The sequence below is a fragment of the Parus major genome, chromosome 23, assembly GCF_001522545.3.
Source record: "Parus major isolate Abel chromosome 23, Parus_major1.1, whole genome shotgun sequence".
NCBI lineage: Eukaryota > Metazoa > Chordata > Aves > Passeriformes > Paridae > Parus > Parus major.
This window is the reverse complement of record NC_031791.1, coordinates 3,010,121-3,037,898: the sequence shown is the minus strand read 5'-3', so window position 1 is coordinate 3,037,898 and position 27,778 is coordinate 3,010,121. Positions and strand designations below refer to the sequence as shown.

The following is a 27,778-nucleotide window of genomic DNA, read 5'->3' as shown; positions in this document are numbered from 1 at the left end:
ACAGTGTACTTGGCTGTTAGCCCATACTTTGCTTTGCAGCATGATGATGTTTCTGTTCACACTGGTATTTCCTAAAACAGACTGTTGAAAATGCATAAAGACCAAAATGCTCTTTGGCGGCTCTGTTCCCTCAGCCAGGCTGGCAGCTCTCCCTGTAGGGGTGGGAATGGCGTGTACTGCTCATGTGGTGTCTCAGTTAATCCAGTGTGCTGAAGCATTCACAGCTGAATTTCTTTTGAATTTAGGGTTCCTTTCCCTTACAAGGGAACAAATGGAAAGTGTAAGGGAAGCACTGCATCCAAAGATGTTTTTGGCAGGAAGTTCATTGGCTGCTTGTGCTGACAAATTAATGGTTTTCTTTTTGTTTTTTTTTTAAGGGCTTACCCCAGCTAGAACTGGAAAATACGCTTTAAATATCTTCATTAGTTTGTCTGGGAAGACTAACATAGCTTGGGCCTCCTGGTTTTGCTAACCAATGCAAAGATGATGTAAAGAGTAGTTTTTCTAAGCTACCAAGTTTACCAAGATTTTTTTTATCTGTTTGTCTGGGTTTTGTTTTTATTATTTCCTAGTGAGATCTGATTGCTTTTTGCCTTGGAACTCTTTGCAGGTGAAAGACTGATGGAGTATTTGAGAGGGAAAAAAAAGGTGGTTAATTCCACTAGATATTAAAAATGGAAGATAGATAAATAATAGATAATAAAAGTGGGAAAATAGCTGAATGTTTAAAGTCCTTTTTTTGCTTGTATTGTTTTTGTATACTTCTGAAACATTGTCTTTGACAGGGTCGGACTAAAGAAAGAATATTTTCTATGCGTAGTTCCCAGGTCCAATAATAAAAGGACAAATATAAAACAAATGGGAAGAGGGAGATGAGGAGGCCAGGAGGTGTTTTTAAGAAATGTGTTAAACTGTCTGGTTATATTAATGCTAATAAAAAGCATGCAAAAATATGTCTCTGGTCATAGTTTTCAAGGTTACCCTGTAGTCTTTAAAAGCAACTTGTCAGTTTATTTGAAATGGAATGGCAAGAAAATTCTTGAGCAGGGATGGAAAAGAAAATATAAATAAAAGGGCCAGGTTTGTATCTTGAGTTTCCATACCCAGTGTGGCAGCTATGCAGATCTAAAAAATTCTCTTAGCCTTCAAGCAGTTTTTCAGGAAAGAAATTCTGTAGATTCTTTATATTTTTGTGAAGCTCTGGAATTGCAGTTTGGAAGTAGCAGTGTTTATCTTGCTGTGCCATGAACCTGCAGCTGCCAAAAATCTGTCAAGTAAAACCCCTTCCCATTCTGCTGGACCTGGCTGAAGAGACTCTCCTGGCCCAAGGGCCGCGTTTCAGCATAGTATCTGCAAAGAGAGAGGCAACTGAGTAATTTTGGGCTTGTCTAAAAATTGTAAAGCCCCATTAGTGCTTTTGTATTGACAAGGAGATCGAAACCTGAAATGGGAGGTCTGTTGAGGAACAGGATGTTTACAAAATACATCATCATTTGTAACTGGGGTTTATTCCATGAACTGAAACCAGGGTGGATTTATGTGTCACCCTGAAAACTCAGCTTCTGAGCTTGCTAACATAGTTTTCTAAGGACTTTCCCAGGACAGTAACTGTAAACATAGATATGTGTACATTCTTTCTGTTCCACGTCTTGTGATGGGCATCTCTCATGGCCAGTGCAGTGGGAAAGTGTTATCCTGACCATCCCATCCCTGGCTGGGGTTAGAAGCCTATAAATCCTGGGAGGAAAAATAAACTTTCTCTTCTTTTCACCACACCTCGACCTGTGTCTGTGTGATCTGTTCATCTTCAGCAGCAACATTTATGTACTTTTTTTTTCCCCCTGTTCCTCTTCCGATTCTGTGTTTGTCCCTTTCAGCTATGAAGGAGCTGGTGGTTTCTGCTGGAGATAGCGTTGAAGTTACCCTGCCAAAAAATGAAGTTCAGCTGAATGCATTTGTGCTTCCTGAGCCACCACCTCGTAAGGCTTCTCTGGCAATTATGCTAAGGGCTTGGGATGTGAAAAGGCCAACAGTCATTATGTATGGCATGTAATAAGGGCAGTCTTGAAAATGTCTTTTGTCAGAGAGCACTTTCCTGTAGAAAATTTTTATACTCAGCTATTACTTCCTGCTGCCTCTTAGAGAAATTAGTGAGACACAAAAAAATGGAAAGTGCTACAAAGCCAATGGATTTGGGAGATTGTGGGAAGAGATGGCACATTCTCAGGGAGGTGTCTAAGGAAGAATTGGATTTTTAGCATCTGTTCTTGATATTCACTGATAGGAACTGAGCTGTATTAGCAAGTGATCGAAATCTGAATTGGGGTATTTGCCTGCTGAGGAACACATTCTATACACTCCTCATTTCATCATGCAGGTTGTTGGCAGGAATTTTTAAAGTTCTTATCTTAACTCTGTCCATTGTGGCAGTGAGAGCTGCAGAGGCAGGTGTGTTCCATGTTGTGCAGCAGCAGGGATTGATTCATTCTTGTTCAAAAATTGTCATTCCTGTGTCTGCAGGACCTGAGGATGTGATAAGGCTTTTCTCTTATATTATCCTGGAGCTGTGATTATTCCAAAACTCTTTATTGCCTTGGAGGCTGAAAGATGGGTTTTGATTCCAGAGTAAATGAGTTTAGAAGCACAGATTGTCTCTTTTCCTGGATATATTCCCAAAAAGCTGCAGCCCAAGCTGTCTTTTTTCTCCACAGTGCAGCAGAATGTGCCTTGTAAATGTTTAATACCCTTGCAATTCTTTAGCATGGCAGAAAGACAGGCTTTGAAAACAAACATCTGGACCTTTTTTTTTTTTTTTTAAGGAACCACATATTCCTATGAGTGGGAGTTGATAACTCATCCAAAAGACTACAGTGGAGAAATGGCAGGGAAGCACTCCCAGACCCTGAAATTGTCTAAGGTAAAGCTTTTGCTCCTTCGTATCCTATTGTATTAAGCACCAAGAGGAGAAGATGGGGACCCCAGCAGCCAGGAAAGACTTGTATGGGATTTCAGGATGAATAGGAAATTACATGATGGGCAGGCAGCCAACATAAGACTGCAGGACCTCTTCTGAGGCTCTTAGAAAAAGGAGATTGATCTGGCACGAGGGAAAGAAGAAATTGGTTTCAGGAGGTACAAGCTGCCTACAAGCAGTGTGCCAAGGCACACAAATGGCACAATTTAACAGTAACAAGGGGTGGGAATATTCCTGGAACAGTGTGGTAGTCTGGTTAGGTCTGAGCCTTGTACTGCCTGTTGGAAGAGGGACTTGCTGCTTCCATTAATGAGAGCCCTGCAATAGCTCATGGCATGTCCCTGGCTGCTGCTCTTAGACAAGCTCTAGCAGGAAAAGGGTTGCCAGTTCCTGTACGTGGGGATTCTTAACAAGGAAATGACTCTAAGTACTGTGAATATACAATTCTGTATTTGAGACATTCCTTTGAGCAGCCTGGATTCTACTGCACTCAGAAAAAAATCTACAGGCTTTAGTAAGGATATCATTCAGAGCCAGAACTTTTGAAGGGAGTGTGCAAGTCTCTGACAGGGCTTCAGCCTTTTGGGTATCAAGATTGTTATCCAGCACCGGGTCCCTTACCTTCTCATTTTGGCTTAACAGTGAATGGTGAAGAGGTGACTGCCTGGCTTATGTCACCTAAAAGGACAAGAAGAAACCTTTGCATTAATAAAAACACACAAGAAGAGATTTTCTTCTTATGTGTAGCCTTTCTCACCTTAAATGCAATCTGTTAGTACAGATTCCTGTGGCCAGACAACCTGAACTAATCTCTCTTATCTCTCTTCTGTTTGCCTTTTGTTGCTGGAAAATAAAGCTTGACTGACAATCCTGTGGCAGAGAGAAATAAGAGTCTTTGGTTTCTGCATAGCCATTGTAAACTAAAATATGTGTAATACTATTTTGGCCTGGAAACCATCCTTGGCTGTGTATGCAGAGGCTGAAGCACAATTGCTTGTGTGGGCCTGTGGCAAAGCACAGGAACTTGACCTTCCAATAAGTCTTGACAAGGTGCCACCAACCTGTAGGTAAATAATCCTTTGTGTTTGTTTCCAGCTTACTGTTGGCCTGTATGAGTTCAAAGTCGTTGTGGATGGGGAAAATGCACACGGAGAGGGATATGTGAATGTAACAGTGAATCCAAGTGAGTGGTGGGATTGGATTTTCCTTGACTTGACCTGTCTCTGGCAAGCCAAGGTAGCTGTACCATGGGGTTGGATTATTTGGTTTAGTGTGGTCATAACTCATTGTGCTGTGAACTTTCGGCATGTATGTATATACAAACACGCACACACATATATTCGTATGTATTCAATAATTTCCTGCAATGGGAAGCTATTGCGAATACACAGCTATTTTTGCTGTACTGCATTAAGCCAACTATTTGATAAAATACCTGTAATCCTGATAGGCAAGTGCTCAGCAAACACCTCACCCTCAAAGGCCACTGCTTCCCTGAAAATTAGCTGCACTCTTACAAAAAGCTTATAGCAGCAGGACCAAAAACTGAAAAGAGCTTTGAAGCTCCTTTGGAGGTTCCTTTCTTCTCTGTCCAGCAAGGAATATCATTCCCAACCCCAGGCAGGTTAAGTCAAATCTCATTCCTTGTTGTAAGGAATTGTGGTTTGCAGATGAGCAGGTGGAGATACAGCATCTTTTGCTGACTGCCTTGCTTTTTAGGTGGCCTGTATAAAGAGACAACCACAAGTTTCAATAAAATCCCTTAATTCTGCAGTCTTCAGCAAGACTTCTTATACAAGCTTAGTGGGCAAAGAAAGGCTCTTGCTGTCCCTAAATTAGCAAGAGTGTGTAGCTGGTCTTCTGGGTGTTGTAGCTGATCATTTCCTTATAAGCAATGATTTTGCAGCTGGCAGCATGCACCAAAATCCTTCACTTTTCAAAGCAGCAGCCATGCTGTGGCAAAAAGCTGTAGGTACTTGACCCAGTAGGGGAAAATTGATGTAGTGCAGCCTTCCCAGAACACTGGTCCGCTGGCTGTTCACCTCCATGCTGTTTGAACCCCCTTTTGGTAGCTGGTGTAGAATGAAGCACAAATCTCTGTTGATAGTTTTGCAGTTCCTTGGCCAGGGCTTTCTGCCTATAGTGTCATGGTAACAGTGGCTTGTTGTTGCAGAGCCCCGGGTGAATCAGCCTCCTGTTGCCATCGTGTCCCCACCGTTCCAGGAAATCTCCCTGCCAACCATTTCCACTCTTATCGACGGCAGCAGTGAGTACCTGCAGGTTTAAGTGCAGCATCCAGCAGGGCTGGTTTGTGTTTGGTCCTTTTGCATAAAATTTAAGAGAAACAGTGATACTGTCAAACACAGTTCAGTGAAAAGAATTAGCCTCTCTGGCCAGGAGAGCAGAACACACACAACAGCATCTCTCTGTGTTCCTTTTTGAAGGGCACTGGCCTGAGCCAATCTCCTAAAAAAGGAAAAGCTCTGGAGGTTGCTGCTTAGAATCAAAAAATAATTACTGTCACTCAAAATTACTGGGCTCTTGGCTAAATTTCAAATGCCTAAGTTCCTGACACACCACCCTCAGTGATCCTGGCCTGCACTGAGCTTCTCAGGAGTTCCTTTAAACAAATTCTGGTTGTCTTAGCCCCAGCTAGCACTGAGTTGTTACAGTTTGGGTATCTTGAGCGTAACAGAGACTTAGGACTTGGACCAAAAATACCTTTGACCACTAAGCCCAGGGCAGAAGTAGGGACTGACCATCTGGAATCTCTGAAGCAGCCTTTTTCAACTCCTGTGTGTGTTTTCCTCCATTACTGAAACAGAAAGCACTGATGATGATAAAATTATCAGCTACCACTGGGAAGAGCTGAAGGGTCCCCTGAGGGAGGAGAAGGTTTCCAGTGATACTCCCATACTGACTCTGACCAACCTGGTACCTGGGAATTACACATTCAGGTAGGTCACACCTGGGAGAGTCCATCAGTTCTCATCCCTTAAGAGTGAAATGTATGAAATTCCTGTAGTGTTAATCTGGTTAAAAAAAACCCACAAAACATGGAGACAACTCCATTTTGTGATGTTCTCTTGCACTCCTACTTTCACTTCAGGAGAGATAAGCTGTCCAGCTGCTTCTTATTCTTGACTTGTAGCCCTATTTGAGATGATGGCTGGTCTGTCAGTGCTACAAAATGTCTCTTGAAATGTCAAATCTAAATTCTTTGAGTAAAGGCTTAGGAAGAAATGCAGTCTTCAATTCCAGTTTTTAAATGCAATGCATTTGTCTCAGATAAGTGGCCTAATGGTTTGATGCACAGCCTGGGCTAATTTTACTTTTGTATTTGTCCTGTGTTTTTTCTTTGGCCTGTATTTTGCTATGATGTCCATCACTGCATCAGCAGATCTATTTAAAGTAAAATCAACTGGAGTGCCTCTTACTGAACACTTCTTTCTTGTTAAGCAGTTGGCATATGAACTAATCAGATCCATATTCAGATCTAGATCTAGCAAAAAGCAGTTGTTTTTTGTGGTGTCAGCCTACCTGAGGAGATGCACTGTGTCCAGGACACTTGTGGGTTTGTAGTGTACTTCTGTGTTTCACCTGGTTGTTTGATTTCAAGTGAGAGATGGATGTGACTGTTGAATTCCTTGCATCACTTTGAGGCTGCTAATTGGACATTTGGGAGAAGTTTCTATTCAGAAAAGGCTGTATTCAGCTGTGATCACCATCACTCTTCAGTGCTTTCACTTTCTTCCCTCTTCAGTCTAACAGTTGTGGACTCAGATGGTGCAAGCAACTCCACCACTGCCAACCTAACTGTGAAGAAGGCAGTGGATTATCCTCCAGTGGCCAATGCTGGCCCAAACCAGGTGATCACCTTGCCCCAGAATTCCATCACGCTCTACGGCAACCAGAGCACGGATGACCACAGCATCGTCAGCTATGAGTGGCTGCTCAGCCCCAACAGCAAAGGGAAGGTGATGGAGATGCAGGTCAGTGCAGGTCTCCAGTGTTCCACCTGGATTTCTCACTAGCTGGGGTTTTATCTATAATCAAACCAGTTTTAATGGACTGTTAGCAAATGTCTTTTAGAATCCTACAGAGAAAATGTGTGATAATGAAGTATCTCCTTAAAGTTAAATGTGTGAAGCTGGTATTGGTTTAGTGGCTGAGCTGGTGCACCAGCCTCGCCACTGGCATCCTGTTCCTTTCTTGAGCAATACAGTTTTAAATACTGAAGAAGGGGGATTGAGAGAGGTGGGAACTTTTGAGCAGAATCTTGGAGTCTAAATATTGCTGATGCTGGCCAGACTCTCCTCGGTGCTAAACAGTAAATGTTGGAACTTGTTTCTGAGTCATCATTTTTCTTTTAAAGATTATTACTGCTGTCAAATTTATAGAATAAGTAAGTCCATGAATCAGGTTCACAATGTGTGGGATTTGCACAGGGCTCCCCAGAGATTTTACTGAAGTTGGAAACTACTGAATCCCAAAGGGTCTGCTTGTATGGCATCACTCTTATGAGGGACTCTCATGTCCCTCAACAGTGTCCTTGTAGTGTGTATAAATTTAGCTGCAACAACTTAGCATGCTGAAGTAGCACAGACTCTTGTTCCCATAGCAGGAGTTTCTAATAACCCTCTAGAATGTGCTGATAACAGTTACTTTAGAATCAGAATCTTCTGGTCCATCATCATCTGCATGAGGATTGTTTTTAATCCATGAATATCTTTTCTCACAGGGTGTGAGGACACCAGTCTTGCAGCTCTCTGCAATGCAGGAAGGTGATTACACCTACCAGCTCATAGTGACTGATTCTGCTGGGCACCAGTCCACTGCAGAGGTCACTGTGATAGTGCAGCCAGGTAAGCTGCCTTTACCTGCTGTTGCTGCTTCCCTTCCAGGGGTTGTAGGTGAGCGATCTGTCAGTGACCTCTAGATCTTATGGTGACTTTCAGAGAAGCTGCTCTGATTTAGGACCATTCTGGGCTGGTATATTGCTGATAAATGAGCAAAAGAAAGCTTGTAGGAATATTGCCTTTGTAGGCTGTTCTCTTATTTTACACAATGTAACCTAATTGGTATTTTCCTACAATAAAAACAGGATTGTATTTCCTAACAGCTGTGTCTGCCCATGGTACTGGGTCCTGGGACAGGGACAGAAAAAGTGGAGCAGTACTTAGAGAATGAGAGCAAAAATCAGAGCTCCTAGTTTTCAGTCTCATGTTATTGCAGATGTGTGATTAAAATGCTCATTGGAATTCTTCACTGCTTTTAGCCTCACTTTTTCTGAGTACAAGGTAGTGGGTAAGGGATGTATTTGGAATCATGGAGAAAATCTTAATGGTGGTGTTCTAAGCTTCACCTTTATGATGTGTGTATGAGAAATCCTGCATTCTTTTCCAGAGAACAACAAGCCCCCAAAGGCAGATGCTGGTCCAGATAAAGAATTGACTCTTCCTGTGGACAGCACCACTCTAGATGGCAGCAAGAGCTCAGATGACCAGAAGATAGTCTTCTTTCTTTGGGAAAAAACACAGTGTGTATCACTTTCCATGTTCGTGTGTATCCAAATCTTTCATTTAAAACAAGTCACACCCCCACACCTCCCTTGTGTTTAGTCATGATCACATTGGGCCTGACAAGCTTTACCAGTGACCTGAGTAAGACAAGGATTTATGTTTGATTGGAAAGAAGTGGTGTTTTCTTTGAGCATGAGAAATAGCTTTGCCTTCATCTCTAGGCCTGACTCCCACTCTGAGTGTGGTGTGGCTCGGCCGAGTTTCCATTCACAGCAGTGGAGTTTGGTCTTGGTCTCATGGAGAGACTGACCCTTGTAATCAAGCAACAGCAGGGCCTCCTAACTCGATGCTTTTGCAGTTTGTTTAAATGAGGCAGCGTTCTCTTCCGACTCTAAATTCCCTGAAATGCTTTAGGGAATTCAGGGAAAAGCCTATGAGCAACTTGCAGTAGCTTTTTCTGTTTGCTGATGCAAAACCTGTGCAAAGCCCTAGAAATGAAGGACTGTTCTTGCTTTGCACCTTTTTTTTTTTTTTACAAAATTGGCTCATTGTGCATTTCACAAGCCAAGTTCAATTTGCTGAAAGTACCACTATTTGTAAACAACACCTAAATGCTGTTATCAGTGTTCCTCTGGTTTAAAATTAACCAAAACATTAAACTGCCAAAAATTATGCTTTTTGTTTTGGATCCTGCACTTACTCTGTAGATTATCTTGCTGTACCTGGAGAACATAATTTTGCTTTTTACCATGGACTCTTATTTCCAGGCTCCTGTTTGGAGCGAGGCTGCCTCCAGTGCTCTGTGCAAAGTTTAAACTGATCAAAACCCTTGAGAAAGGTCAAAAACTGACCAAACCCCTTGTATATTGTTTAGGGGTCCAGATGGTGTGAAGCTGGAGAATGCTAACAGCAGCATTGCCACTGTCACAGGCCTCCAGGTTGGGACGTACGAGTTCACTCTGACAGTGAAAGATGAGAGGAACCTGCAGAGCCAAAGTTCTGTCAACGTCATTGTCAAAGAAGGTACATCCAGCCATGAGCAGAACTGCTCAGTCACAGGTTATCTCTGAGCAGTTCAGCAAAATCTGTATTCAGACACACAATAAATGTAAGGAATGGAGGGAGACAATGTGGAGAGCACTGAAGTGGCTTGAAGTGAGGTTTGCCCTTTTCTGGAAGAACAGTATCTTCAGCTTAATCCTGCAATATTTCCCTTCTCTTCCCTAGACTTAGACAGGGATTTCTGGAGTACATTGGAGATCTAATGCAGTAATTTTTGATTGGGCATTACAAGATCTTTCTCTGAGTGCTTTCTCTCTGTTTATTTAGAGATTAACAAGCCGCCTGTTGCAAAGATTGCTGGTAACGTTGTCATCACCTTGCCCACAAACACAGCAGAGTTGGATGGATCGAAATCCTCTGATGATAAGGGGATTGTCAGCTACTTGTGGACTCGGGATGAGGGGAGCCCTGCAGCTGGGGTGAGCTTTCTTTTGTAAAAGATCACAAAAATCAATGCAAGATAGTGTTGACAGGTCCTGAGGAAATACAGAGCTCATTGCTGGGCTGTTACTCTATCGTATCCCGAAATATGATGATACATGGTGCTACTTTGATCCTTTCTTTCCTCATAGTTTGTTCTGCCTTCCAGGAAGTCTTAAATAATTCAGACCATCATCCTGTTCTCCTCCTGTCCAATCTGGTAGAAGGGACCTACACATTTCACCTCAGAGTAACAGATGCCAAAGGAGAGAGTGATGTGGAAAGGACCACAGTGGAGGTCAAACCTGGTGAGTCTGGGTTTTGTGCTGTACCACATTTGCCTACAGCCCTTTGGTTACAGTATACTGGGATGTGTCATCTAGTCCAGTTTGGATCTGTAAACATTAAAAGTTTTGGGGGATATGGTTGTGTTTTCTGTGGTTTTTGAGGGCTGACTTTCACTGCTTCTGTTACCTGTGAAAGTCATACTTACGTCCCTTCCCACAGTGCCACTCTGTAGTTCTGTGTTCAAATCAGAAACATCCTGGAAAGATAGCTAAAATCCTGCCTTATGCCCAGGTTAAATAGAAACTCCAGAGATCTGTACTATCTACATTCTCTCTAGATCCTAGGAAAAATAACCTGGTGGAGATAATTCTGGATGTGAATGTGAGCCAGCTGACAGAGCGGCAGAAGGGGATGTTCATCCGGCAGATAGGGGTGCTGCTGGGGGTCCTCGACTCGGACATCACCGTGCAAAAGATCCAGCCATACACTGAACAAAGGTGGGATTCATCTGGGAGGGTACACGGTGAGGAATTGCCTGAGGGTTTGGAAAATCAAGGCCTCTTGGAAAGCAGATTGGATCATTGGAATATGTGTAGTTGTTGCTTAATGTTGATATTCCTGATGGGATCAGAGTTGCCAAGCAGATTTTTAGTATCTTTCCCCTCGATGGTGCATTGCCCTTGAAAACTGCTGCTGCTTTTCACCTCAAACCTGTAAAATAAGAACAAATCTGATTTGTTTTTTAAAAGTTGTGGGAACTATGTGAAGGGATGTTCTGCAGCTGTGATTTGTAACTGGAGAAGTAACAGGGCTTGGTGCAGGAGTTTGCTGAAACACTTAGGACACGCCAGAGTGTGTGTAACAGTCATGCCAAATCTCACCTTCATGCCAAATTGGTAGTTCATACAATCACAGACTTGTTTGGGTAGGAAGGGACCTTAAGAATCATCCAGTTCCAACCACACAGCCACAGGCAGGGATGCCTTCCACTAATTCTGCAGTAGCTTTATTGCTTACACAACTGCTTCAACTTAGTGTATGAAAACATGTTGAAAGCCAATGTACTGTCTGTTTGAAGAGATAGAAAAGCTTGATTTTGATTACTAGTTGGCTTACAGAAAACTGCATTTTTCCTAAATACATGGAAGTTGGCTGCTGAGCAGGGCTGTAGGTCAGGGTTGTGTTGCTTGCCTGGAGAGTGGCAACAAGCCATGAGTGTCAATCTGTTGAAATAAGTGCAATATTGCATTAATTAATTAATAATTAAAAGGGGACTTTTAAAGTACCTAAAGCACTGAAAAAGATTTAAGGGACATGCCTAAAGCCCTGCAGCAAGTCAGCAGTAAATCTGCTGTTACTTTACACTTCCCTGAGTGCTGTGATGTATCGATTCCTTCATGTCCACGTGGCCTGCTGTATCAGGAAAATCAGAATTTATTGTTCATGCAAACCTAGAGAGCTGAGAACTGAGGATCCAGCACTTTCTGTTGTAATATTAGCTCTCTGTCTCTGCCATGAGCAAACCAGTCGCCCCTGAGTAAGGCGAGTAAGGGATTCTTGTCATTAATACTTCATCTGTTTATATGTTTGAGCAGACAAAAGAGTGGGAAGTGTTATAAAGGAGCAGAGATTGTTTCCTGACAGATGGCTTAAGATGCCATTTTTGCTTCCACTATCAAAGTAACTTGTGCTGTGTAAAAATGAGCTTTTTCCTTTGACTGCTGGTTTGTTCTTTTACACATACTCTGAGGGTTTAGCTGATATCCCGTTGACTCATAAGTTCACTAGATATAATAAATCCCAAATATTTATGCATCCTTTTGTGAGTCTAAAGGATCTACAGGGCTCTGCAAGATGAGCAAGCCATGAGGAACAGGTTCGTCTATTAAAGTTAATGCAGTAAAAGCTGCAGAATACAGAATCCTTCACACCTGGGTTGTTTTTGGCTATAGCACTTGGTGCATCCAAACTCAATTCTGCAAAAAACCGTAAACTTCCACTGTCTGGTACTGGAGCTCTGTGCTAAGCAGGTAAACGGACCCTCAAGTTCCAGGTGTAATAAAGGCTAAGGATCCCACAGGGAGGAGTGAGGAGAATATGAAAACAGCAGGACCTTAAAGTTTGGGGGATTTGATGCTTAGTGTGAACATGCAAAGATCCACTTGATGTGCAAATTCAAGAGCAGTGCAGCCTGAGCTTGGAAAACATGAATGGATTAGATAACCCTGAAGGGTTTTCTACTGTAGGACCAGGTCTGCCATTACTGCTTTCAAACAGCCAAAAGTCTGGTCTTCAAGTAAATTAGGGATTCTGAGTAATGAATGACATCTAGTGACAGACTGGAGAGTGTGCCTCTCCACCTAATGTTTGGAGAAGCAGCAGATAATAATTCTTGCCTTTCTTCCAGCACGAAGATGGTGTTCTTTGTGCAGAACCAGCCTCCCCATCAGATATTCAAAGGACGAGATGTGGCCTGGACGCTGAAGAATGAACTGAGGAAACAACAGTCAGACTTCCTCATCTTCCGGGCACTGGAGATTAACACAGTCAGTAAGTGAGAGTCTCTTGGGACAGACTGAACATCTTTTACTTTCTTTTCAGCTGTCTGACAGAATAAGGGTGCTAAAAACACCCACATGCCCACACACTTACACTCACTGCAGGACCTTTCATGTTAATGAATGGGAAACAGAAAATTAAGTCTATTAGACTATTCACTAATCACTTATTTACCAATTAATTCCATCTATTCACTATTCAACTTCTTATAAATAATTACTTGTAGTGTTGCTGTGAAGATAAGAGTTCACAAAAACAAAAGCAGATTGATACTTATGAAACTAAAATACAGTGTTAATGGACTACAACCACTGAAATGAGTGTCATCCTGAAAACAAAAAACTGCACATCTTGGTAGCTGTGAACCCACTCATTTCCTGGGCAACACAAACATCAGTCTGCAGGAAATGTACCATTTCTATCATTATTTTACATCTTTACATTAGCACTGTTTTTCTTTCATGAGATCCATCCTGGATCATTTGCTGATCAGTTAGAGATTTGAAATTAGAATTGTGTAAAGTAATTATTTTCGTTGCTTCTTACAATTTTTTGGCCTTCAGCATTTTTCAGTTCTGTTTGGTCCCTCCAAAGGATCTCTTTGTTTCTTGTCTGTCTCACAGGTGGGGTTTGAATTGGAAAACCAAAACTTTGTTTAAAAACATTTGCTTGACAAATATACAAATTCCATAATTTGTATATCAAAATGAGGATTTATTGGGCAAACTGTATGTTGCTGGTGAAGCGGGATGTTTCAGTTTGGCATGAGGCCCAGGTGCTTACATGTGCACTTCTCACCTCTTGTGATTATGGCTGAGCTATGAATGAGCTACAAAGGGGCCACATTCAGGTCAGAGCCTGCAGGAGGGGTTGGCTGTATTGAACTATTTTGTCCCATTTTTGCCTCACCTGTGAGTCATTTAGTTTACCTTGCTGGTTTTGGCCCCCAGCCTGTCAGCTGAACTGCTCTGAGCATGGGCGCTGTGACTCCTTCACCAAGCGCTGTGTGTGTGACCCATTCTGGATGGAGAATTTCCTCAGGGTGCAGATGGGAGACGGCGAAAGCAACTGTGGTACGTGAGCCTCCCGTGGTGGGCACCTTGGCAGAGAAACCCGTGTTTGAAACCCAGGCTGGGGACAGCACCAGGCAACTGCTGTCTCCCAGTTGCTCTGATGAGATGCTGATACCAGGACACAGCCTTTTGTCTCACCTTCTGGGCAGAAGATGTTTGATAGGGGAGTGAGTCCCCTTCAGACCCTCCCAATGAACACTCACTAAGAGTTGAGTCCATTCAGGGTGTATAAATCACAGCTCTCTTCTGTCATGTCTGTACAGAGGCTCTCCTGCCACAGGAGAGCCAATTTTATAAACCAACATATGCTGAAAACTGCCAGTGAGTCCACACACTGATCTCAAGCTTCCCAAGGGGATCTGGTGGTGCTGCCAGTGGGGAATGCTGGCCTCTAATTCTGCAAAGGGCCAGGCCTTGCCTTTTCTTCCACAAGAATAGTTCCCTAAAACATGCACTGTCAATTGTATAAGGTATGAGGTGTATGAGGTGCCAAAATGCGTTTATCTCTGGGGTTTTGCTTGCAGAGTGGAGTGTGCTGTATGTGATCATTGCATCTTTTGTCATCGTGGTTGCCTTTGGAATCTTGTCATGGATGGTGATCTGCTGCTGCAAGAGGTGGGACTGAGACCAAACCCCTGCTGTATCCAGGTTTCACAGCCAAGTGTCTGCAGTAGGAGGTTAAAGATTCAAACCCATTGTCCCAGCAGATCATCTGCTGAGCCTTGGGATATTGGGTTTTCTCACTTAAATGCTTCAAGTTAAATGTTGAAGTCCCAGAACTCTGGGTTATGTTAAGAAGCAAAATTTGGATTAATCTATAAACGTGCAACTTAGCAACATTTTAATGTTTCACTTTGTAATATGAACATAATCAGAAATAGAAAGTGCTTTTGCTTTGAAGATCAGAGTTGGTTTTCTTCTTGCTCTTTTGGAAATGGACCGTCTCTTAATTCTTTTTCCTTCCCTTTAGACGGAAAGGAAAATCCAAAAGAAAAAGCAAATACAAGATTTTGGATGCAACAGATCAAGAAAGCCTGGAGTTAAAACCAAATCCCAAAGCAGGTAAAACATGAGAGAGAAGAGCTCAGCATTTCCAGGGTGCTGACTGAGAACTCCTCCTTGGTGGACTTAAAATCACAGTGAAACAAATGTGACAGAGGGGTCTCAGAAGATGTGAGAGCTTATCTCAGATCTGTATATGGTATTGAGTAAAGTCATCTAACTCTTAGGTATGGAAATTGAGGCTGAAATTGGCCTTGTCCTAAAGTCTCCACTTCAGGTACCTCAGAAGTAGGAAGTGGATGCATTAAACTGTGCAGAACAGCCTGACTCAAGAAGCCCAAAATTGGGTCTTGACTGTAACTTCTCCTGCTCTAAAGTTTTCCCCTGGGTTCTGGTAGTTCCCTTCTTGCCAGTATGCAATTCTTTGGTCATTCTCTACAGCAAAGCAGTAATTCAGTGGCAATAAACCGATCAACATCTGAAAACACCCTGAAAACACTTGTGTACTGAGGAGATTTAGGTTTATTTCTGCTCTTCTACTCGCCCACCACAAATGACTGGTTCATCAACTTATTTATTCTTCCTCTTGTGCACATCAGGCTGTGGAAATTTCATATTTCAGATCATCCTCTAGTTTTCCAGTAAGCAGGTGAATTTCGGAAGGAAATCCATTAATTCCTCAGTGCTCCGTGTGGCTACAGGTCTGTTGGCTCAGTTCAGAAAGGCAGGATTTGTCTTCTGTGTTCTTAGCTAGCATTTTCCTGCCTGTATTACTGTCCTGAGAGAGCTTGTCATGTGCTTTGCAAAAATCAGGGAGTTATTTCAGGCTGGAGTGTTTTTATCTGATACATGAACCAAGCCAGAGTCACCTACTGACTGACCAGGAAAAGAGGGAAATGTTAGAAAGGATGTGCCAAGTACAACCCTGCTGAATTCCAGGGAGCTCTGCAGCTGCTGAGTGTGTGTTTCATATCATGTGTGTCCTGGTTTGTTTAGAGAAGGGGATGTGTTAACTGTGCATGGAAAGGAGTTCCTGATCCTTGTTTGCTAGCAGAAAGTAACAGCTCATCCCAGTACTATCCCATTTAGTGGTCCTGCAAAGTGAGCAGTGCCCAAGAGCAGTATGGAGGGCATTGCAGTGACAGCCTGATCAGCTGTTCCTCCAAAGACCAGGCTGTCCCAACTGCTCAAACATGGATACCCTTGCAGGGAACCTGGGTGTGTTTCCCTCCCTCAGCACCCAACTCTGCTTTAGTCTGACCATCTGTCATCTCAGAGCTCACTGTGCAATAAATGTACTAAATGTGTCTCACCATTTGCTCTCTGGTAACTCAACTCATATTGCTGCTTCTGAGGCTGGCTGCTGACTAAAGTCTTTTTCCCTGCTACATACATCCAGGGAGCTTTCTGCTAACAGAGGAAATGTTGCATTTCTCCATTAAGGGAAAGCTAAATTTAAATATTTCCTCTGCTGACAATATCAGTAAAGTATCAGTCCCTCTCCTGTCCTTGTGCATTAATCTAAATTCGTCCTGCTAATTTGTCTCTCTTCCCTTGCAGGCAGGAGCAGCAAAGAGGAGAGTAGGGAGAGGGTAGTGAGATGGCAGAGATCTTCTCTCATACCTGCATATTCTCTTACTCCAGTCGTGAGCCCTCTGAGCATTTTCTAGGCAGTGCCCCAAGCAAGGTCAGGGCGACAGAGCTCCCTCGTGTACTCACAGCCCCTTCTGGTCACATCACTGCCTTCCTGTCTGCTTGTTGTGCTTTGCACTGTCGTGGAGTGTTGTTGTGACCTCTGACATGCCAGAGTGTCTGAGACAGGATCACCTTGGCTTCAGCATCAGAGGGAATAAGAGACACACAGAGGAAAGTCAGATTCTGCTGCCTCTTAGACGTGATTGGAAAAGGAGACTTAGAGGGGATGGAGGAAGGTAAGGTTAAGAGCATTTCTAACCTGGGAATGTTTCTCCTTCGAGGTGGCAGACAGAAAGCCCAAGTCCTCAACACGAGCCTGATGCACTCAGAGTCCGAGCTGGACAGTGATGAAGCCATCTTCACATGGCCTGACCGGGAAAAAGGGAAACTGCTCCGCAGCCAGAACGGCTCCTTGCGCAACGGACAACTGACACTCAAACCCAAGAACCAGAGGGAGGAAATCCTATAGCTCCCCTCGGGCAGCCTTGGCTGGAGCTCAGCAGGGAAGGCCAATCCCATCCCTATCCTACCAGGGCCTTTGGAGGCCACTTGGACTAGGACAACGCTGCTAATTCGTTTCACAGAAAACAACTTTGGTTTTGTGGGTTTCTTTTCATTCAGTTAAAACTGGTTGTACTTGAATTTGAACTTCAAGGGAAATCAAAGGGAGGAGAAGGCACCTGTGAACCCCAGGAGAAGAGTCAGAAAAGGACAGAGCTACTTGGAGCAACTGTGAATGTGCAGGACCCTCCTAAGCCACCTCAGACTGCAGTGGACGGAGCACCTGTGGACTTCCAGCTCACTTGCCTTGGAGTTCCTCAGAAAAGGAAGGTCAAGTCCTTGAGCTGTGCTCCGAGCTCCCTTCAGGCTCCCATAGCCTACCACTGGCTACTTGTGCTGTCCAACTTTACTCCCACCTTCCCTAATGGTTTAAGCACTATTTTAATGTAGACTTGTTCTTTCACATGCACTTGGCTGCTGTTGGAGTGTAGAGGAGGGGGAATGTAACACTGGTCACACTCTGGCAGTTTGCAGGTAGGAGAGGGGTTTGTGGCTGTTCTAAATTGCTGTCAGGCCGCTCTCATGGGGAGTGTTGGGGACTTGGTGCCTGTTCAGGTGTGAAAAGGTGACCTAGGGTTACTGCCCAGGCTGGGAGACCCCCCTCCTGCAGCAAAGTCCTGCTGGGTACCAGAGTTGAGGGGACACACGCATGTTTGGTAACTGTGTCCAACGTCTGGCTTCATTCCAAAGCTGTGACATGTTCTGTGGCCCCAGCAATTTCTGTTGGTCACCAGGCCATCCATGAGGCTGGACGTTAACCATATCTCAGTTATGGAACACTGTGTACTGTGGTTTTTTGGTTTGGGTTTTTTTCCCCTTAAAATTTGCACATCCCAGGTGGACGGGATTGATTTCTGCAGTCCCCAGATGGCTGCTCCCTCAGGCTGGCAGCTCACTGGCCTTGTGCTGTTGTGGCTGCACAGCCCTGTGTGCTCCTGTCACAGTGTGAAGAGCACACGTGGTGTCCTTCCATGGTGGAAAAGGGAATTCTGGGGACCTGAGAGCAGTGGGCAGTGCCAGCAGCATGTGGCACAATGTGTCACTGTGTCCCTGCTGCCTGAACCCAGGGGCAGGCATGGGGGTCCTTTCCCATTCCCACTCTTATCTCACTGTGCTGCTGTCATGAGTTGCACCCTGTCCTCCGGCAGAACTCAGCCTCCTGCTGGCATGAAGGATGCCACTGCTTCTCTGGGGATGAGTGGGCAGTACATTGCCTTTCTTTGTGTTTAATTTAAAAACTGGAGACTGGTTTAATTGGCTTTTTTTTTCCCTCTTCTTATTGAGCTATGAAAGCCAAAAGGCTTTAAGTTCCTCAGATGTATTTATATTGCTGCACTACTGATTTGTGTTGAGCTAGATAAAGATTAAACACTATCGAATGTGAGGGGACATTTCCTCACTGAATGTAGTTGTGGCTGCTGCTGAGTTTATTTTTTGGGCAATCAGCTGTTCCTCAGGCCCATCACTGGAGCTTGCAGTTCTCCCAGTGCTGAGGCCATGGCATTTGCTGGCATCACAGCATGGGCCACCCTCTGCCTGGGCTGTCTGGCACACAGCTGGGGCTTGGCTCAGGCTTCCCCTTCCTGGAGGCTCCTCCTCCCGCTCTTTCCAGGGCTCCTTCCCTCCAAACCCACCCAGGACCACACACGGGGACGGCTGACCCTAGGATGCTCCTCAGAGGGCACAGCCCAGCACTGGCTGTCCCATGGCTACACATTTAACTCTTGGGTGACACCACCCTCTGCGTGTCCTGAGTGTGGATGTAAATGAACAAACTGTGGGAATAGGAGCGTTTGGAGCTGCAGGGATTGACCAGTTGGTCACCTGCAGGTAAGGCTGCACTTTGTGCTGGGAGAGGGGAGCTGTTGGGCTCTACCTGGTTCTGGTCCTTGGGGCTTGTGCTTTCTGAGCCCCTTGCTCCTGCCCCCAGGGAGGGACCCCAGCAGCAGATGGGGGCTCAGCTGTTGGGCATTGGTTGCTGCAGGGGTCAGTGCCCTTCTCAACAGACACAGCTTGGGATTTCCAGTGAACCTGGCTGCTTGTTACAGGAGAGGGAATTACAGACTGTGCAGCTGTTACCTCCAACACCTTTGTTTAGCTGCAGTTTCCTTCAGCCCTGTGTTTCACTATTACAGCCCTTCAGGTGGGGGTGCTGTACTGAGGGGCTGCACCCAAACCCAAGGTTGGGCTTTGGGGAGGGCTTTGGCCTTCCCTCCATGCCCAGTGACTCATAGTCACTTGCTATCTCCAAGTGCAGGTTTGTGACAGCACAGCACAAGCTCACATTAGATTCCTAGCTCCCATTAGTATTCCCTGGCTGTGCAGCCTCTTCCCCCTCCACATGTCAGTGCCACCGAGCCTTCAGGAATGGGGGCAGGCTGGAGGCACCCCAGCTTTGGGGGGCAGAAGGACATGTGGCACTAACAGAGGCAAAGAGACCCCCCAGGCTGAAGGTGGGAACTTCTGGCCCAAGGCAGGAGCAGGGTGGGCTGTCTGCTGTAGTGCCCCAGGAGCACAGCCCTCTTCAGGTGTGTGCACAGCTTCCCTGGGGTTTTGGAATCCCTTTCTCTGCTTTCCTCCTCCCCCAGCATCACTGATTCTGCTCCTGGTTTGTTACCCGAGCGCTGTGAGCGTGACCTTGTTCAGGAAGGTTTCTGCATTGCTATGCTTTATGATTTCACAATTAGACACTGGCTACAAGTTGCCCACATGTGGAAGTTAAAGGCGGAGACATCTGTCAGATGAACCAGCACCTTCACTCACTTTTGTTTCCTGTAACATATTCAACTGCTGGTGAAGATGTTTGAGGCAAATTCCAGTTTTGAAATAGTTTGCTCTTAAATCTTTTCCTCATCCTGTTGTGTAGCTGGGGGTGCCCAACCTGTCTGCACTTTGGTTAATGACATTGGTGATTCCAGTGTTACTTGGATCAAGACTAAAAATCATTTTTTCTTCAAGAAAATGTTTCTTGCAAATGGGAAGATGTTTTGCTTCTTTCTCCAATTTCAGCTGTGGGACAGTTCTCACCAAACACTTGATTTCAGAGGAAAGCAAAGTAGCAGCTGCCCCACACCTGGATAGCAGAACCTCCTCATGCAGCAGAGGAATATTTATTAATTACTGGAGTCCTTGAAGGAGATTACTGTGGCCGCCCAGCTCTTGCTGGGGCTGGCTGTGTAGGGAACACACTTCAGCACCATGGCAGCCAGGATGGACACTATGGCACTCCAGGATTTTTCAGAGAGGGGAGGAGATTCACCTTCAGAGCTACCCTTCTGTCCATGCACAGTTCATGTGGTTCATGGGGTGGGCTGAAGTCCTCAGAGTTCACTTCCCTCAATGTCACCTAAGGACAGAGGAAGCCAAATCTGCTGAGCTCCCCAGCTGTGGACACAGCAGCCCCGGGAGAGAAGAATGGGGTTTCTCACTGTCCTGAGGGCAAAGAGCTGCTCCTGTCTCCAGCAGTTTCTGATCTGTGTCACATCCCCATGAGTGGATCAGGGCCTGGGCTGGAGCCTCAGAGCAGCCCCAGGGTCGAAGTCTGTGAAATGGGTTTTATTGCTGGAATTTCACAGCTCAGGGAACTGAGGCAGCTGTGACGGTGGCCAAGGCAGCAGTTTGAGCTCTGCCCAGCACGGCTGTCCCGGTGTTTTGGTGGTTCAGCAGCCCGGTGAAGCCCCGCAGTCCCTGGGGGATGCGGCTGCAGGGATTTGGCCACAGGCACCGTGGCCGAGGCCAAGACCAGGCGCCTGTCAGCCGGGGAGATTGGGGTTCCAGTCGCAGCTACACCACTTATGCCTCCCTAAACAGCAGCCAGGGCTACGAAGAGTTAAAAAACAAAAGGCTCCTCCTGGAGCCAGAGGAGCACGGTTTTTCCTCTCTTTGTACTCATCCTGCTGCATGTGCTGTCCTTGCTGCGACCGTGTGAATTTGGCGCTGCTCCCCAGCGCTTTCCAGTCATTAGGATTCCCTGGATTGCTGCTGCTTTCCTTCTTCTAGCCGGGCTCTCCCTGTCCTCGGCACCGACAGGAGCTCCCGCACCTCGCCCGAGTCCCCCATAGCCACGGGGAGGACAGAATTAGAGCTGCCCTGTGCTCCTTAAATGATCCCTGTGCCGCGGTGTAGGCACACTGCAGGCGTGCTGGTGGCTCCGTGCAGCTGGAGACACATTGTGGCACCCATCTCCCGGCTGCGGGAGATGCCCCCGGGGCTGTTCCAGAGAATCCTGGCCCTGAGAGAGGCCGGGATTTGCAGGGGGCTCAGCTGGAGGACTGACCCTGTGCCGGCCATGTCCCAGTGGGAACTGGTCGCTCCACCACAGCCCACCTGCTCCCCGCCACCAGCACCCCTCACGTCCCTCCTGACCGAGCACACAGACCCAGAGTCGCTCCCCGCCTCGCTGCTGGCCCAGCGAGGATTGCTGCAGGCGTTTTGGAGCGAGCGTGGCTGGCTCGGGGCTGGAGTTTGCGGAGCATCCCTGCTCCTGCCTCCCCTCTCCCGCTGCTCCTTCTGCTGAGGCAGAGCCCCGAGGGGCATCGGGGGCGATGCGGGTGCTGCGGTGGAGGCCCGCGGGCACCGTCACCCTCCGTCCATCCCTCCGTCGGCCCCGTGTGCTGAGTGAGTCTGTCTTTCCATTGTTCAAACAATCCCTTTTCCACACGCGGTGCCAAAGACTCCCCGCTCGCTCCCGCACGCGCCAGTATATTTAGCTGCCTCTAAGCCTCTACCTTTCCTTATATAGGAGAGGCCAAACGAATTTCTCACTCTCATTATTAATAGCCTGAGAGGAGCTCTTAGGAGGCTGCCAAAAATAGCAGGCAAACACAACGCACCCGGGGTGGGGAGGGTGTCGTGGCAGGCAGGGAGCCGCCGGGACCGCCGCGGGTGGGATGCCACGCTGCTGGTCCTGGTTTTTCCCTTTGGGAACCACACTAAGGTGTCTCCCAGCATCCTGCCCCGGGCAGGGGGTCCTCCTCGCCCCGCCAGCTCTCCGCAGGTAGGACCGCCAGGGCTCCGGGTGGGCAGAGCAACCCTGTACCCCCGAACTTGGCGGCTGGGGATGCTGGAACAATCGCTTTGTGGGTGTTGGGGACACTTCAAGCAGGTGGCTTGGGGCAACTCAGGGATCCCCATCCTCACGGGGTCCCCCTGGCCATGGGGATCTCCTGTGGCTGAGATGGTTACAGGTTTTACCCTTCTGTGCACTCCACAAGCTCAGTTTTGCCCTCGAGCTGCCCTGGGCTGCTGCTGGGGCCAGTGGTGTGTGCCGGCTCCCACCACGACAAGGTTTTGGGACCTTCGCCAGGCACCTGGGCGATGTGGGGCAGGTGGCAGAGCTGGCCGACTGTCTGCGTGCTCGTGGCAGCCCTGGCCACCTCGGTCCGGGAGAGAGAGGGTTTCTCAGCAGAGATCACTCATACAGCATCCCCAGAATTGGGTACATGTGCTGGGACGCCGAGTCCAGGATGGGGTGAGCGAGGAGAGAGCTTCGGGGTGCTCAGAGAGCGAGGGGTCTTCAACTGCACCCGTAGACATGCATCCCAGGCAGGGTCTGCCTTAAATCCCTCCCTCCTCCCTCCCTCCCTGGCGAGGAACTTCTCCCGCTGAACTGGAGGATGCTGCAAGCTCCTGCGGACGAGCTGGAGGAGTCCTGTGGCAAAGTCAAGGCAAGCACGGAATCAGCGTGCTCGTGCCGGGTGTCACCGCAGCTCGCTGCCTCCAGCCCAGCCTGCTGCGGCCAGTGTCACCTCCAGAACCGTGAGTGGCCTTGCGGGTGGGGGGTGCGGGGTCTGCGGGGGGCAGTGGGGCTTTCCCCGCCGCCAAGGTTTAACCTTCAGCGAGCCCGGCCGGTGCTGAGCCCTCCGGGGCCGGGGATGCTACTGCTGCTGGGCGCCGACAGCGGCTCGGCGTGGGCGGGGAGGGGAGAACGTGGGGAGGGGGTCACCGCAGCCCCCCCCCTGCTTGGGGCCAGCCCAGGTGGAGGCGGAGAAGTGGGGGGTAGCAGCAAGTCTCTGTGTGGCTGGGGGTACAATGGGGCCCCCCGGCAGGTCCCGGCTGCAAAGGGGTGCTGGGTGCTGAGTGCTCGGGCTCTGCGGGCAGCACCCGGCCTTCTGCCTGCGGGTGTCCCCCTGCACCGGGGCCGACCATCGCCTCCCCAGCAGCCGAGGTGCCCTCCGCCACGCAAAGTGGGGACACCCTAAGCCTGTAGGATAAGGTGGGAAGGGAAACCCAACTTCTGGGCACCTCGGCATAGCATTTTGGACTCGCACGGGGGAAAGTGCTGACCACCACGGCCGGGTGCACCGGGGTCATGCGCCCACCGCCTCGACACGGGCAATGCCGCGGGCCAAGGGACGGCAGGACGGGAGCCGGGGTGTTTCTCCAGGCACCCTGTGCCAGCGCTCCCCATGCACCCACGTCCCTCTTCTTTGCTGGGCCTCTTGGTATTTTATAAGTCACTCAGAAGCTGCTGCAGTGGGTTTGCCGGGGATGGATGAGCCGGGGGAAGCCGGCTGGAGGGGGCAGCGCTGGATGGGAAAACTTGTAAAGGTCCGTGCAGAGCAGCGGCTGCAGAGCGTGGCCAGGGACGCAGCGCTGGCGAAGCCGGGGAAAAAAAAAAAGATTCTTCCTTTTATAGCCAAGCTGGGGTTGTTGTTGGGTGCCTGCGGGCGCGTGGGTGTCACTACGGCCGGCCCGGCAGCTCCCCGGCTCCTCCGCCTCCCCCTGCAAAGCCGTGTGGTGCCTACAAACCACCCTGCCCGGCCAGGGAGCTGCTCTCGGGGCAGGTGGAGAACACGGGGGCCTGCCCTGGCCGAGGACTCACGGCCGGCCCGAGGGCATGGAGAATTCGTGGAAGAGGCGCTGCCCCAGCACACATCTCCCTGGTGGGTTTCTGCTCGGGGTCTACAGCTGTCAAAGGCAGTGCTGGGACTGGGGAGGGCTCGGGGATGCCTTTGGCAAGCCCGGGGCTGCAGAGGGGTTGGTGGTGATGACTGGTAATGTCTGGGCACAGAGAGGGCAGTGGGGCAAAGCTGCTCTGTGAAACACGGCAGGGGCAAGGAGAGGTGGTGGGAACAGGCAGGGGGTGCCTGGGCTGGAGCTGGGGGACACGAGGTGCCCTGGAAGCAGTGAGCATCTCATGGAGCTGGGTGCAGCCCTCCAAGGTCACTGGGAGAGCCCAGCTAAGGGCTGTGGGAACCATGCCATGAGAGGGGGCTGTGTGGGCCACTGGGGCTGGGGTATCTTTAGTACCCAGTCCTGGGAGGCTGCCCAAAGTCAGCTGAGGTGACTGGAGATGAACTCAGCTGCAATGTGAGAGCCTGGATGCTGTGCCCTGGCTTTGCAGTTTCAGGGTGGGTGCAGCCAGGGGTTTTTGGCTCCCACTGAACCCTGACAGTCCTGGCAGTCCCTGGGACCCCAGCACTGCTACAACAAATCCTCATGGCAGCATCGCTGTGCACTGCAGGGCCACAGAGCCCCAGGGTTCAGTGGGTGCATCTCTGCAGCCTCGGGCTCAGGACACCCTGTCTGTTTGATCTGGGGTGGGACAGGGGTGCTGGTCCTGCCAGACACGCTCTGCCCCGCTGCTCCTGCTGGGCTGGGGACTTGTCTTGGGTCCTGGAAGCCGTGGCTCGGATGCTCAGGGCTGGATCCCTGGGGACCAGCCATGCAGGAGCTCCTGGGGTGTTGGCAGAGCATCCTGGGGGAAGCATGGCTGTGTCATGCTGTGCCCCACAGCAATGGTTGGTGCCTTGGGGGGCCACTGAGCAGCGACTGCTGCCTGTGGGTGATGTGAGCTGGGCTGGTGATGCAAGGCTGTACTTGGCACCCATGGACTCCTTGCAGGGAGCTGCGGCGCGTGTGGACACAGCTTCTGCTGCTGAGTCACGGCCACACCATGCCTGGTCAGCCCCTCCTGCCCACAGCCAGACCCCCACACACCCCTCGCTCTCCTGTCCTGAGAGGGGTCAGCCCCTGGGAACCCAGGAACACTCCCTGTACCTGCCATTGTCCCGTTCCAGCTGCAGATTTAGGGCTGGAAAGGTCACTGAAGTCAAGGTGCATGCCCTCTGTCACCCTGCCATGACCAAGCAACACTGGGGACTGGAAGCCCCCCTACAGTCCCCTTAGGGTCTCAAGCCTCAGAGCTCTCAGCTGAATCCCTCCTCCCATATGCAAAGCCACCTCCAGCCTTCCCTGTTCAGAGCTGCTACGTAGGGGGTGGAGTGGCCCTGACTCCTGTCTCCTTCTCCTGGCCCTGCAAAATGAGGTGGGCAGGGGCATGGGGGTGTGGGAAGTGTGTGGGTGCTCCCCTATGCTGACTCCATGTGCACCAGCCTGCACCACTGCTCAGGCACATAGACAGATGAGGGGATGTAGCGTTTGGGGGTTCTGGGGCTGCAGGGGGACAGGGAAACGAGTTGGTGCATCCTGACCCAGTGCAGCAGCAGCAGCAGCAGCAGCGGGGGGAGCCCTACCAAGCCAAGAGGCACGGCTGACTGGGATTCCCCCTGTGGAAGTGGCTCCAAGCATAGGCACCCACCTCTGCTGTGCATCCGTGCTGGCGCATGCTTGGCTGTGCTGTCAACTCCTCGCAGGTACAGCTCCCCAGCTGCCCCCACAGCCCAAACCGCTGAGCCGCAGCTGCATCCGGGAGCATCCCATCACCCACAAAGGGCAGCCAAAACCCTCCAAAATACCAGCCTGAGCACCCTCCGGCTGCCGAGAGACTCTGGCTCCGAGGCACACAGGGCTTGGCCACGGCTCCAAACACGAGGAGCTCGGGGGTGGCTGCGGGCACAGAGGCCATTTGGGCAGTGCGTCCGCCTGGGCTGCACTGGACAGAGGCCGACGATGGGACTGGGGGTGGGCAGGAGGTGCCCCCACAGCCCCTGCACAACCTCTGGCTTCACCATGGCCACCGGCTCCTTCCAGGATCTCACTGGAGCTGGAGGACACGGCCGGGAGAGGGACAGCCCCATGCCCTGCGCCCCCAGAACCGCGGCGTCCGCCTCTCCCTCCCAACCCTACATACTTCTTCATATGCCCATATGGAGCCGACCGGCGTTATGGAATGTTAAGAAGTATGCATTTTTGAGCTGGGACCCCCACGCCGGGAGCTCCCATCATCAGCACGGTGCAGACGGCGCCTGCGGAGACACGGTGCGTCCCTGGGGCTGGTAAAAAGGAACCAGATCAACTTGCAACTGGATTTGGTCCCCTTCAACCAGCTGCAGCGGCGCATGAGCTACGGCATCTGCTGTCCCTTGCCGCCGCCGCCGTGCTGCCCTTAGCGGGCCCGGAGTGAGGAGTGGGTGCAGGGAGCGGGACAAACGGGGGGTACAGAGTGGGGCTTTGGCTGGTTTTTGAGGCTGCCCGGTGGGGAGGAAAAAGGTGGAGCGGCTGCAGGTCTGCTCTCCAGACCGCTGTGGGTGCTCGTTAGAGCCGTGGTGTTTCACCGGTCGGGAAAGGCCCCGTGAAGCCACAGCATCCCGGCACAGGCCCGAGGAACCCCAGCCCGGCGCGTCCTTCCCCCTCAGCTCCCGCACCTCCTGGCCGAGGCGCTCGGGGCGAAAGGGCTCCCTGGGGGACCCCCTAGAGTCCGACCCCCGAGAACGGGAGAGCCCCAGCCCCACTCCAGCACAGACAGCAGCGTCAAGAGGAAATGAGAAAGTGAAACTCCAGCACAGACAGCAGCGTCAAGAGGAAATGAGAAAGTGAAACTCCACGAGCAGTGTCGGAAACTTCTCGATAATCATCGTCCTGGACACACCCTAACTCAGTCTTTCCGGACGCCATCTTTTCCTCCCCTCAGAGCACAAGAGACATCCGAGAAGTTGGCGTCGGGTGTCGCGGCCCCGCAGTGGGTGTTTCCGGACAGCTCCCTTTCTCTGGAAAGAGGGGGGGACAGTAATGGGGGGCTGCTCACCTCGCTGAGCAGCCACCGAGCCCTGTGCCGAGCAGGAGCCTGGGCTGGGGCTGCTTTCAAGGGGAAGGGGCGGCTTGCTAGGTGGGAGAGGGGTGGCTGGGGGCGATCCTGCGGGGCGGAAAACACCGGTGACCCCACCTGCCACCCACGGAAAAAATCTTGTTCTTACTTCCTAAGGAACCAGGTTTAGAGCAGACTCATCGCAGCTCTCGCTCCCGACCAGCCGATCATGGGTAGGTTGGGTGACGTGTGGGGTGTGGGGTCTGGGCCCTGCAGTGGGACCGATCGTAGGGGGCATGGGGACCCTGGGGTTTGTCCCTTCTCCCTTCTCCCACCACGTGTCTGCAGGGCTGGAGGAAAGCAGTGCTGGGAGAGCTGCTGCTGCCACCGGGCCCCTGCCCTGCCCAGCACAGGGTGCTGGGCTCTGGCCAGGAGGAGCTTTAGTGCCCACACGCCTATCCATCTGTATTTTCCTTCTTAGCCATTTTTCCGGTTGCCATTGCATTCTTTGTGGGACTCGCCATAGGAGCTGTAATTGTAGGTGAGTTTGACACGTGATGAGCAGCGCTTGGCTTCACTTGGGGAGCTGCAGAGAGGGAAGCACTGGGCACTGCCTGGAATTCTGCCTGCCCCCACTGCTGCAGCCCTGCACACTGCTCCTCTCCTGCTGCCCATGGGGTGTTCCCAGCCCTGC

General features: G+C 49.5%; 1 protein-coding gene and 1 long non-coding RNA gene across 3 annotated transcripts in view; both read left to right on the top strand.

The window, feature by feature from the left end:
* Positions 1 to 18,564, top strand: part of KIAA0319L (KIAA0319 like) — a 30,077-nt gene extending 11,513 nt beyond the window's left edge. The window contains exons 5-21 of one of the 2 annotated variants that reach the window (XM_015649313.1): positions 1,878 to 1,979; positions 2,820 to 2,917; positions 4,070 to 4,157; positions 5,148 to 5,240; positions 5,799 to 5,931; positions 6,738 to 6,966; positions 7,716 to 7,839; positions 8,381 to 8,513; positions 9,371 to 9,519; positions 9,826 to 9,977; positions 10,148 to 10,286; positions 10,604 to 10,763; positions 12,674 to 12,816; positions 13,776 to 13,898; positions 14,423 to 14,513; positions 14,869 to 14,960; positions 16,877 to 18,564. In XM_015649313.1, coding sequence (XP_015504799.1) covers positions 1,878 to 1,979; positions 2,820 to 2,917; positions 4,070 to 4,157; positions 5,148 to 5,240; positions 5,799 to 5,931; positions 6,738 to 6,966; positions 7,716 to 7,839; positions 8,381 to 8,513; positions 9,371 to 9,519; positions 9,826 to 9,977; positions 10,148 to 10,286; positions 10,604 to 10,763; positions 12,674 to 12,816; positions 13,776 to 13,898; positions 14,423 to 14,513; positions 14,869 to 14,960; positions 16,877 to 17,064 — 2,237 coding nt within the window. In that variant the 3' untranslated portion in view covers positions 17,065 to 18,564. The remainder of the gene's footprint in view (positions 1 to 1,877; positions 1,980 to 2,819; positions 2,918 to 4,069; positions 4,158 to 5,147; positions 5,241 to 5,798; positions 5,932 to 6,737; positions 6,967 to 7,715; positions 7,840 to 8,380; positions 8,514 to 9,370; positions 9,520 to 9,825; positions 9,978 to 10,147; positions 10,287 to 10,603; positions 10,764 to 12,673; positions 12,817 to 13,775; positions 13,899 to 14,422; positions 14,514 to 14,868; positions 14,961 to 16,876) is intronic. The other variant, XM_033519551.1, reaches the window with a different exon arrangement.
* Positions 18,565 to 26,882: 8,318 nt separating this feature from the next.
* LOC107214107 overlaps positions 26,883 to 27,778 on the top strand; it is a 7,652-nt gene continuing 6,756 nt past the window's right edge. Inside the window, exons 1-3 of the long non-coding RNA XR_001524881.3 lie at positions 26,883 to 27,018; positions 27,262 to 27,317; positions 27,566 to 27,625. This is a non-coding gene — a long non-coding RNA (uncharacterized LOC107214107). The remainder of the gene's footprint in view (positions 27,019 to 27,261; positions 27,318 to 27,565; positions 27,626 to 27,778) is intronic.